The sequence below is a fragment of the Euleptes europaea genome, chromosome 1 (assembly GCF_029931775.1).
Source record: "Euleptes europaea isolate rEulEur1 chromosome 1, rEulEur1.hap1, whole genome shotgun sequence".
Classification (NCBI taxonomy): domain Eukaryota; kingdom Metazoa; phylum Chordata; class Lepidosauria; order Squamata; family Sphaerodactylidae; genus Euleptes; species Euleptes europaea.
In genome coordinates, this window is record NC_079312.1 from 21417403 (window position 1) to 21430101 (window position 12699).

General features: G+C 45.2%; 1 protein-coding gene across 1 annotated transcript in view; it reads left to right on the forward strand.

Moving 5' to 3' along the window:
- Positions 1–5562: 5562 nt before the first annotated feature.
- Positions 5563–12699, forward strand: part of LOC130473417 (zinc finger protein 665-like) — a 33824-nt gene continuing 26687 nt past the window's right edge. The window contains exons 1-5 of the mRNA XM_056844941.1: positions 5563–5777; positions 6775–6808; positions 7595–7721; positions 8667–8777; positions 8924–9025. Of these exons, the coding sequence (XP_056700919.1) occupies positions 5563–5777; positions 6775–6808; positions 7595–7721; positions 8667–8777; positions 8924–9025 (589 nt within the window). The remainder of the gene's footprint in view (positions 5778–6774; positions 6809–7594; positions 7722–8666; positions 8778–8923; positions 9026–12699) is intronic.

The window sequence follows — 12699 nt, forward strand, 5'->3', positions numbered from 1 at the left end:
TCCTGTGGGAGACCAGTGGGCAGGTCGAGGCAGTCTTTCAAGCGTCAGGAATAATCTGCTGGAGGTGCAGGGCCTAATAAAAGTCCCCAAAGGCTTTCCTTTGTCTCTTTAAGCATAGCTTCTGATTCCCAAGATGCCCACAAACACATTCTGTTGTGCACCTCAGCCATTTTCTTACAAGGTGAGACACAGGTAAAGAGATCTCTAACTCCTTTTCCCACAGGGAACAGTGAAGCAAGGCTTTTGCTTGGCCCTCCCCCCCTTATTAGGCAACTGAGGCCTGGTCCACACATACAGAAGAAGGTGGCAGAGCCCAGAGGTGATAGAATGGGACTGCACCACTTCAGTATGCAGGCGAGGAATTCCATCCTTGAATGTTCTTTTGCATTTTTTTAAGGCAAATAAACCTTTCAAGTGGAAAATTGTCACAGCGAGGAGGAAGGTTCTCCCTCTCCTTTCAGCTTGCTTTGACATGCCGCTTGTGTCTCTCGTGAGCATCGTTCCCCAGTGTGGCACCCACCCAATGTTCCAGGGAAGTGGGTAAAGCCATGGAGGATTACTAAACTGCGAGCCTCATGCCAGGGATGGAAGTAAGAAGCCTCCTATCTCCGACAGTATCCTACACACACACACACACAGTTTCTATGGCCTCTGCATTCCCATCACCAGATGCCTCCTGGGAGGAGACCAAGCTGCCTGCAGAGAAGAGAGAGTGCAATCACCAACACCACCACAGCAGCCACCCAGGAAAAAAGCAATCTGGCCCCAGTTAGGTGGTGGTAGTGGTTTTACTCCCCTTTCTCCAAATACTAGCTTGCTCTGGGAATTTAAATAATTATAGTTGTATATTTACTAGTAATAACGATATTATTGTAAGTGTGTGTTTGGTGTGCCCTACAGTACTCATGTGACTTTTGGTTGAAGGTAATTGTGAATGTAGCTCTTTGCGAGGCACAAACTGAGAGTATCCCTGCTGTAAAGAATTTTTTTATTCCAAGCTGAGCTGTCCTTTGGCATTACAGCAAGACCAGGGAAAGGCAAGGGTGGCGGGAGTCGGTCCATGAGGGAGGCTGACCACTACCTCCACCACCACGCTGCACTTTTGAACGTGGGCAGCAGAGGAAAGGAGGAGGGTTTACATACATCATTAATTTTCTCTTGTTTGTTTGTTTTTAAGCCCAGTGGATCATTCAAAGGTTGAACACTCTTCCCCCAAGAATGGAAATCATCAGAAAATCCACTCAGGAAAGAAAACCACATGAATGACTCACTTGTGGGGGGTAGATTGTGCCTGACAGGTCCTAGTCGTCAGGAATCTGCCTCTGGATGATAGCTCAGTGGAGACAGCAGAAGATTCGTTCAGAGAGAGCCTTCAGTACAAGATACAAATTTGATAGGAAGAACTGGAAACTTCTGATAAGTATGGTATAATAAGTATGTTGGTAATTTCCTCCTCCCCCCCCCCCCTTTATTAAGTACACCACTCCAGATAAGGGGCCATTTGTAGCCTCTTGGGAAATAAATTATTTCCATGTCTGGTGCTTCTTACCTCTAGGGAAGTGAATTATCCTATAAGTTGTGTGTTAAAACGAGTTAATGTTTTTCAGGTTATTCTTAGTACAGATCTTGTTTAAAGAAAAAGACGCAATGACATATGTATGTTTCCCAGCTGGAGATTACCATTGCAACCCTACTGGGAGTAATTACAACAAATGGAATAAATACATGCCCTATAAATCAAGTGGCTAATACTTGGAAGGATATAACAATCCTATAAAAAGAAGAAGAATTACAGATGTGTTGGTCAAAGAAAAAAACCTGACGTCTTGTTTTCCCCTTCCAATATGTGCTGCAGTTAGCTCAAAAGGGGGGTTGCAATCTTGATCTCCAGAAATTTTGGTTTTCAGGTTCTGAATGTTCTAATAGATAAACAGGGTAGATATATTTGTGTGAAAGGTAAGCAAAATGACCCCACTCCTACACACGAAGCCAGCTGGGTGACCTTGGGCAAGTTACAGCTCTGTTAGAGCTCTCTCAGCCCCACCTACCTCACAGGGTGTCTGTAGTGGGGAGGGGAAGGGAAGGTGATTGTAAGCCGATTTGAGTTTCCCTTAAGTGGTAGAGAAAAGTCGGCATATAAAAATTTGACAAGATCAGCGGACATGCCCCAAAATTAGTTTATTTTGGGACAACATCTTGCGAAAGATAGAATTAATCACAATACAAAGTCGCTCATGATGCCTTAATTGTCTTACTATAAAAATTTGATATACAACAATTCTCTACCCAAAAAGGGAACTGATTTCAATACTGCTACTGGCAGCAAAATGTAAGATAGCCTCTCACTGGGAAAAAAGATGTCTCCTACTGGGCTGATTGAAAAGGTGTAGAACCTTTTAATTTTAGATAAGGCATCTTCAAAACTCGAAGTAGCCAATAACTTATCTTACTCTACAAACTTTTTAAATAGATGGCTGCCTTTTCTAGAATATGTGGAGCAGGGGGCATCATGAAGTAAACAATGCCCATGAAACTGTTGTATGATTTGCATTTATTAAGTTCTGCTAAATGAATACGACAAAATGTATGATTTCTGTAAAAAGCACCGATGTATAATATTGGAACATATATTGGAACAATGTATAATACTAGAACACATATTGAAACCAAGTATTGGAACATATCTCGACTGTACAAGGATGTTTAACCTACTGCTGTTGTATTTTTATTTTTGTTGTTGTTGTTGTTATAAACTAAACCTAAAATAAAGAGTTATATAGTTTTTTAAAAAAAGAATAAAGGGTAAGTTTCAGAGCTTTGCCAGGAAAGGGAGACGCAGATTTCACTGAATTCATAATCAGATTTAGGGGTTACAGGATGTGTGTCCCACTTATATAGAAGCGATTAAAAAGGTAAATGTCCCCTGTGCAAGCACCTGGTCATTCATGACCCATGGGGTGACGTCACATCCGGACATTTCCTAGGCAGACTATGTTTATGGGGTGGTTTGCCAGTGCCTTCCCCAGTCATCTTCCCTTTACCCCCAGCAGCAAGCTGGGTACTCATTTTACCAACCTCGGAAGGATGGAAGGCTGAGTCAACCTTGAGCCGGCTACCTGAAACCGGCTTCCGTCAGGAAGCGATTACATAAGCCAAAATGTGACTTAACTAAACTTTCTGATCTGTGCCCTCTAAAGGCATGACGTAAGACACTTCTGAGAATCCCAAAGTATACTTGTTGCAAACTCTATTCTGCTTGTTCTGGGATTTATTCTGGCAATTTTCATCATAAGTTGTCCTTCATGGCTAAAAACTAAGTTAGCTGGATCAGTGAAAAAATGCATGCTCACATAGTTACACAAAAACCTAAATGCAAACTTTCAGGACTACTGTGTAAGCATCCTAAATAGTGGTTTAAAGTTAAAATCTGCAATAAAACAGTGTACAAGGTTATCAGTTTTCCAGAATTCTAAGGGTGTTGGCGTCAAATGGCTTTTGAAAATATAAGGCCCAGCAGTTAATCAAAACTCACACCGCCAGGCAAGAGCCATGGATCCCTCGGAAGGGTAGTTAGCCACACCGCCACAGGTTTTAGAGTGGTTGGTGAGCCCAGCACGCAACGAAAAGCATTACATTCATTACATTCTGGTACCTTTCTTACTAATCTCCATCATTGGATAGCATCACCTTGATTGTGGAATGTTTTTTATGTTGTCGATCACACCGCCAGTCCCTAGTTGTGGCAATAATCTCCCCAGTTGTATCCATTAGGTGGAGCTGTACATCTGTTTATAAGGATTTCTCCTCTTCCGTGACTTAATATTGCAAAAAGCAAGAGATCTGGGAGATTTGCAGGATAGGAGGAAGAATGAATGAATAATATTGTCGAAGGCTTTCACGGTCAGAGTTCATTGGTTCTTGTAGGTTATCCGGGCTGTGTGACCGTGGTCTTGACCACGGTCACACAGCCCGGATAACCTACAAGAACCAATGAATGAATAGTTAACAGCTCCGCCAATTTTAATGGATTAGAAATGTAATCAACAGTTAATGCATTCTTTAAAACCGAGAGGAAGACCCATTAAAAATGGGTAGATTCAGCCCTGAGTACCAAACTAGACTTTAACACACACACACACCTTAAATAGTATTTCTTGTACATGTTTACATTTCACATGTGGGTGGAAATAGGCCAAAAATTAAAACATTTTGTATGAAAAATTGCTTATCTGCATGAAAACTTCAAGTAGATGAAAACACGAGTTCACTGGTACTTCAGAGACTAAAGAATATTTCAGCATAAATTTTCACCAGAGCTCTGACTCACGAAAGGTTGTGCCGACTATGGCGACCCCTTTTTGGGGTTTTCATGACAAGAGAGGTGGTTTGCCAGTGCCTTCCTCTGCACAGCAATCCTGGACTTCCTTGGTGGTCTCCCATCCAAATCCTAACCAGGGCTGACCCTGCTTACCTTCTGAGATCTGACCAGATCAGGCTAGCCTGGGCCATCCAGGTCAGCACCACAAAAACTTAACGGGGATAAATTTTGTTACAGCTCTAACGGGCTACTTAGAGTTGCCAGCCTCCAGGTACTCGCTGCGCTATGTGATGTACTTTGCTGACGTCTGATTGAATCAATTTGTACTTACCCTGCATGGGAAGGAATTATGAATGTATAACAGCACTTTTTTGAAGGACTGAAGAAAGATTTCCACTGCTGTGGATCTGAAACGGCCATATCCATTGATGATTGTGGCTTTATATGGACTTTATACACAAAGATTACAATACTAATACTTACCTGGTACTCTGTTGAGACCTTTGGAATCATTTCTGCTTTATGCAGATTGTACATATTGTATATATTTGTGCTTTGTATGTGTCATGTATATGGTCCTTGTTTCATCTCAGTAGCTTATAAAATTTGCACTTTGTGTATATATAGCATCATGTACTGTTTTCCTAACCTCGTGGTATTAGTACAGAGGTGCCTCTTTTCTCCTCCAACCTCCAGGTACTAGCTGGAGCTCTCTGCTATTACAGCTGATCTGCAGCCAACAGAGATCAGTCCCCCTGGAGACAAGGGCCCCTTTGGCCATTGGACTCTATGGCATTGAAGTCCCTCCCCCAAACCCCGCCCTCCTTAGGCTCCGCCCAAAAAACCTCCCGCCGGTGGCGAAGAGGGACCTGGCAACCCTGGTACTAGGTAGACTGCTGTTTTATTTTGCTGGTGTCGTTTAATGTAGAAGGAGGAGATAAGGCGACGCTGCACAGCCCGACCCTCCCAAACGCCCATCCTGCCCGTGCAGCGTGGAGACCCCTTCTCCGCAAGCTCCGTTGCAGACAGTCCAGACGACCAGGGGACTGGCTAAAGAGGCAACTTCGGCCATTTCTGCACGGGAGGTTTGGCCGGGGATTTGCAGCCCGCCCCGCCCGAACGGTCAAAACTCTGCACAGGGGAAAGAGTGGGGGGGGGGCTTGTTTTTTGTGCTTGGAGTATTGGGGTGGGGGAAATGCGCCTCTGGAGGGCGGCAGCTCCAAGGCAAAACCTCCCCTGGGTGAATGGCCCTCCACGCCCAGGCTCCTCGGTGGGTTTTCCCAGCACAGGACCGCAGTTCCCAGGCGCGCCTCTTCCCAGCGCGCGCGCAAATCCGCCCCTGCCGTTCTTGTGAATGGGCCGGCGTGGGAGTCTTCTCGGCGGCTGATTGGCTGCTTCGGCCCGGCCTGGGAGTCTTCCGGGCGGCTGATTGGCTGCTTCGGCCTGGTGACGCGCGCCCGTAGGTGACCAGAGGGGACAAAGACCCCCTCCCTTGCAAGTGGGCTGGCTGGCGGGGCTGCATCCGCGGAGGGGGCAGCAGCCGAAGCCCACCTTGCACACGCGGGTAAGCGGGGCGGAGGGGCAGCCCCGGGGGTTTCTGCCTCTGGGTCCCGCCTTAGTGGAGTTTGTATTGGTTTGGCCCGTTTGCAGAAGGGGCTGCGAAGGGAGAGGCGGAGGATGCGCTTTGCAGCTTTCTTTGTCCTTGGCGGGGTGGGGGTGGAGGTAGCACACGCACAGCTAGGCGGGGGGGAGGAGAGGGGAGAGTCACGAGTGGGGAAAGAATCCCGGTCGGAAAGGGGGCGGGGGTCTTATTTCTCGTGATGGTATGTAAAACTGGCCAGGAGGAGCAATGTTGTCATTTTAGCCTTGTTTGTCGATGCGATCCTATGCAGAGTTATTCCAGTCTGAACCTGCTGGTTACAATGGGCTTAGATTGAAGTTAGTCTGCACTGGATTCCCCTTGGGTGTCACCTGGTAGGCTTCAGAACGGTGTGGGAGATGAGCGTTGCGGAAATGCGTCCCAAAACAACCCAGTCCGATACCCTGCTGTTTTCCAGATACACTTGGGGCCAGTCAAGGATTTCAGATCACAGCCCACTGCAGAGAGCAGGAAACGGTCTGCAGAACAGGTGGCTTCAAGCGGCTGAGCTGAAGGGAAAAGCAAGGCACTTCCAAGGGTTTCAGGTAAACTTGAACTCTGCAGAAATTCCCAAATGTTAAGATCTGGGCAGACTAGAAAACAGGGGCAGGGAATTTAGCAGAGGTTTGATACTTCTGCAGCATTGCCTCTTGTGCTCCTCCATAGGCCTTTCCTTCCGAAGATCAGTACTTGAGACGCCCATGCAATACTGGACAATGCATTTTTACTCCCGATTGATTTCTCCTTTTGCTTTTCTGGTCATCGCAGAGTGCAGAATGATGTCTGTCTGTCAATCTGGATTGCCCCCTCTTCTCAGGGGAAGTGAGACGGTTGTATCAGAGGCCATGCAGGTAGGAGATGGCTGGTGGTGATTTTGGGCTAGGGTGGGGGTGTTGGTCCAACCTGTGAGGAAGAGGAACCGAACACAAAAGGGCTGTGCAACTGGTTCTCTTTGCTGAACCCTTTAAAAAGTATCTGTCAAAGGGAAGAACTAGATGATCAGGTAGACAGAAGTAGCAACGTTCTATGGCTGTACTATTTCAGAGCGCAGGGGAAGGGTGTTTTTAGTGTTCCCTGCAGATTGTAATCTAGCACACAGAAACATTCTCATCCTGAAAGGCTAGCTAACTACATGCAGGTGGTTTTTTGTGGGGGGGGGGCATTAAAATATGACCCTCCCATCTGTTGCCTGCCTTGATAGAGTGCTAGAATTCCAGCAGAGATCTCCCAAAACCGCTTGTCAAATTGTACAATTCAAAGACATTCTTTACTTACCTGAGCCCATTGTTTTGATCTCAGTTGCTTCTTCCTGAGTCTCTGAGATCAGCATTTCTGGTGGTCTTTACAATTAGGCTTGTGCTTCTATAACTCTTTATTTGAAAGGGGTCACAGTACCTTTCAGAACAAATACATCTGGTTCTCTCTGTACATGTATTTTAAAATGAAAACTGTGCAATTTTCAAACTATAAACCTTTATAAAAATAAAATAGTAAGCCCACCTGCAGCATGAGGTGACACAGGCCAGGTACAGAAGTCCAGTGCATCCATATTTTAAAGAACGTTTAGATCAATGCTGAGCTATTGAGAGAGTTTTTGGGGATGACGGGTACTGAGTGAGCGCTCTTTATCTTTGCAGAGCCCAGTGACCTTTGAAGATGTGGCTGTGTATTTCACAGCTGGGCAAGCAGCTCTGCTGCATCCGAGCCAACGGGCCCTGTATAGGGATGTTATGGTGGAAAATTATGAGAATGTGGTCTCAGTGGGTAAGGATCTTGCTTCTTCATTTGATAGTTGAAATTTATTGAGGTTTCTTCGTTGCTTTATCTAGTGGTCTACAGATATAAACATATGAAGCTGCACTGACCTGGATGAGGCTGTTAGTCCATATTGCTTCGTATTGTCTACTCTGACTGGCAACTGACCAGGATCTGAGGCTAAGAAGTCATTCCCCAATCCTGCTGAGATTTTTTACCTGAAGGTGCCAGGGGTTGAACTTGGGACTTCCTGTATGCTAGCCATGTGTACTATCACTGAGTACCTGAAATGGGTACATGATATATAGAATCATAGAGTTGGAAGGGGCCATACAGGCCCTCTAGTCCATCCCCCTGCTTAATGCGGGATCAACCTAGAGCATCCCTAACAAGTGTTTGTCCAGCCTTCATTTAAAGACCTACCTAGGTAGCTGATTCCACTGTTGAACAACTCTTACTGTAAAAATTTCGTTCCTGATATCCAGCTGGTACCTTTCCCTTCAATTTAAACCCATTATTGTGAGTGCTATGCTCTGCTGTCAAGAGAAACACCTCCCTGGCCTCCTCTAAGTGACAGCCCTTTACCTACTTAAAGAGAGCAATCATTGCCCCTCTCAACTGCCTCTTGTCCAGACTAAACATTCCCAGCTCCCTCAGCCTTTCCTCATAGGCCTTGGTCTCCAGGCCCTCTTCATCCACTCAATTCTGCCCACATCCTTTTTGAAGTAAGACCTCCAGAACTGCACATAATACTCCAGGCCCAGACAGACCCATGCAGTGTATAGCAGTGTATAGATGGTGCTGCTACAGCTGGCTTGTTTGGGGTCTTCCTAGAGGCACCTGGTTAGCCATTGTATGAACAGACTGCTGGACTTGATGGGCCTCTGTCTCATCCAGCATGGCCTTTCTTATGTTCTTATGCTAAAGCCCCTTGTTCATTTCTTTTCTGAGCAGGATTTCTGGCACCAAAGCCAGAGCTCATTAACCAGCTGGAACAGGGAGATGACCCGTGGATGCCAGACTTTGAAGAGTCAGAAGAAGTGAAGGGTTCCCACACCAAGTCGGGTAAAGGGGTAGTGAAGTGGATCTATCCTGGTTTTCTCCAGGGGGACTGATCTCTGTAGTCTGGAGATCTCCAGGTGTCACCTGGAGGTGGGCAACCCTACTGAAAAACCTGATTTTTTCATGATGGTGTCTTCTTTCCCAAGAAGGATTTCTGGTCCCAGAATCTGAGGATATTACCCAGCTGAAAACAGAAGCCTTGTGGATGCCAGTTTGTCAGGAAGAAACGAAGATTGTGGCCACCAACTCGGGTGAGAGAACCAGGGGTTTGGGGGGGAGCAGATGACAAATCTATGGGCCATTGTTATAATATAAACTGTAATACAGCCCCTGTCATCAAAATGGGCCATTACTAGTCATCACAAAGACGATGTCACCATCAGCCTTTCCTCCTGGCACTGGTAATTTCCATAAAGGCAGCCCTTACACCCCCTAGCTGTCTATTGCCTCCCCTCCCACACACACACAGGACAGTTTCCAAGGTCTGCCTTACCGGTCTTCACATCTCCCAGGAGGGAACCCGCTAGGCCACTCACTCCCCTGTTGCTAGGCAACATCCCAGAGGCTCTCCAGTAATCTCTCTTTGTCTTCTCCTGCCTAGATGGTGGTGTTCCTCCATTTGGCATTTTTACAGGTTTTCATGTAGGATGCTAAGCTTTTGAGAAATTGATTGACTAATTTCTTAAAAATTATCCCTCACCACTCAACCAGTGATTTCTGAGGTGACGTTCTCCTCCTTAGTCTCAGTATGTTTATGTAAGGGATTTTGAATCACTTTTAGCTGTTTTTACTCACCTAATGGCCTGTGGACTGTTTTAGCAATACTATTTGGGGGTGCTCAGTGTTTGCTTTCTGCTGTTTTTATGCCCTAGCTGGGTTAGAAGTGTGAAAAATTAATAAATATCTACACCTGTGCAGATTTTTCTCCTCCACCAATCTCCTTTTTGTGGATTAGAGTCTGTAATTTGTTTGCCTTTTATATAGGAAATGACTTGGAAAGGAAAAACAAATGCCGTGTGTGTGGAAAATGTTTTTGTCAGAAACTGAATCTCACCAGACACCACCGAGTACACCTGGGAGATAAACCATATAAGTGCTTGTGGTGTCAGAAACGGTTTGCTCACAAAGCACACCTTTTGAGCCACAAGAGAATCCACACAGGAGAAAAACCCTATAAATGCCTGGAGTGTGGGAAATGTTTTGCACATTACTCAGGACGTCTGAGTCACCAGAGAGTCCACACGGGAGAAAAACCTTATACATGCTCAGAGTGTGGAAAGTGTTTTTCCACACACATTCAAGTTGTGAGGCATCAGAGAGTTCACTCAGGAGAGAAACCTTACAAATGTATGGAATGTGGAAAGTGCTTTTCCCAATCGGCTCACCTTATGAGACATCTGAGATGTCACACAGGAGATAAACCTTACAAATGTATGAGGTGTAACAAGTGTTTTGCTGACTCTTCAGCCTTTGCACAACATCAGAGTGTTCACACTGGAGAGAAACCTTACCAATGCATGGATTGTGGAAGATGTTTTGCATACAGCTCAAGCCTCTTGGTACATAAGAGAACCCACACTGGAGAGAAACCCTATAAATGTCTGGAGTGTGGAAAATGTTTCTGTCAGAAACTGCATCTCACCAGACACCGCCAAGTCCACCTGGGATATAAACCATATAAGTGCTTGTGGTGTCGGAAACAGTTTGCTCGCAAATCACACCTTTTGAGCCACAAGAGAATCCACACCGGAGAGAAACCTTATAAATGTCTGGAGTGTGGGAAATGTTTTGGACATGACGCAGGACTTCGAAGTCACCGCAGAATCCACACGGGGAAAAAACCTTATACATGCTCAGAGTGTGGAAAGTGTTTTTCCCAACACAATCAACTTGTGACGCATGAGAGAGTTCACACAGGAGAGAAACCTTACAAATGTCTGGAGTGTGGAAAGTGTTTTTCCCAATCGGCTCATCTTAACAACCATCAGAGACTTCACACAGGAGAGAAACCTTACAAATGCATGGAGTGTGGAAAGTGTTTTGCTGACTCCTCATCCTTTGCAACGCATCAGAGAGTTCACACTGGGGAGAAACCCTACAAATGCATGGAGTGTGGAAAATGTTTTGCATACAACTCAGCCTTGACGGATCATAAAAGAATCCACACTGGAGAGAAACCCTATAAATGTTTGGAGTGTGGAAAGTGTTTTGGTCGCCATTGTTACCTTGCAAAACATCAGAAAATTCACACAGGAGAGAGAAACTATAAGTGCATGGTTTGTGGGAAATGTTTTGCTGACAACTCCACCCTTGTGCTTCACCAAAGAGTTCATACAGGAGAGAAACCATACACATGCACAGCGTGTGGGAAATGTTTTCGTTATAGTTCAGCTTTTATAAAACACCAGAGGAGTCACACTGGAGAGAAACCTTATAAATGTTCCGAGTGTGGGAAGTGTTTTTCTCACCGGCCAGATCTTATGATCCATCAGAGAGTCCACACCGGAGAGAAACCATACAAATGCTTGGAATGTGGGAAATGTTTTGGTTACAAATCCTATCTTGTGGATCATCACAGGCTCCACACAGGGGAGAAACCTTATACATGCTTAGAGTGTGGGAAAAGTTTTGCTCAGCGATCCAACTTTTTGACACACCAAAGGATCCATACAAGGGAGAAACCATATGAATGTTCACAGTGTGGGAAATGTTTCACGCAACAATCCTACTTAGTGAAACACCAGAGGGTTCACACAGGGGAAAAGCCCTATGAGTGCAACAAGTGTGGGAAATCTTTTTCTCGTAGTTCAGATTTTGTGAAACACCAAAGATCCCACACAAGAGAGAAATCTTACAAGTGCTTGGAGTGTGGGAAATGTTTTGCTCACCAGTCAGACCTTCAGCAATACAAGAAAGTCCACACTGGGGAGAAACCTTATGAATGCTCTGAATGTGGGAAATGTTATGCTTACCGTTCAGCATGTGTAAAACATCAGAAGGTTCACTCAGGAGAGGAACCTTATAAATGTCCTGAGTGTGGAAAGTGTTTTTCTCAGTGCACACATCTTGTGATTCACCAGAAGGTCCACATGGAAGGCAAACGAAAGCGAAGATCCCGTTCAGGTGAGATATGGTCTACCAAACAGGTATTGTGTGTTTGTTACAGAGTCTAGGGGGTGGGGTAGTATGTCTGCATGCTTAGCACACAGGAACACATTGCACCCCATGACCCTGACCCCTGTTGGTGGAGAACAAGGTTTGCCACCAATGCAGTACTGGCATCATGCACAATGTTTTATTTTCCTCCATTGCAGTGCATGAAGCCACTCATTTACATGGGTGAATATAAAAGGGATGTGTTGCAGGAAACATTAAGGGTGGGGGCTTAACCACTTCTAGTGAGCTCATTTTCGGTTACAGCTCATTTCCTTTGTTTATAGAATCCAAAAAGAACCTTGGGAACTGAGCCAGCTCCTATTTATGTAGCCACACCTTCCATCACTGAGTCCTCAGGCCTTCCGTTTCTTATTTCTTGCTTTAGCATATTTCTCAATCAGCTTTCCCCGTGGTCAAGGCACTTTATGATGAAAATTCAGATTAAACAATTGCATTAAGGTTTATTAAAAACATCTAACACAAATGCAGTGTGCAATACAGTAAACAGCCCTGCAGTCCCTGTTTACTTGTTTGTTTTGAGAGCCAGTGTGGTGTAGTGGTAAGGATTGTAGTAGGATCAGGGTGATCTGGATTCTAATTCTCACTTGTCATGAAACTTTCTTGGTGACCTCAGGACTTGTTCACACGTATTAATAGCAATATTATTGTAAGTGTGTGTTTGGTGTGCCCTACAGTACTCATGTGACTTTTGGTTGAAGGTAATTGTGAATGTAGCTCTTTGCGAGCCACAAACCGAGAGTATCCCAGC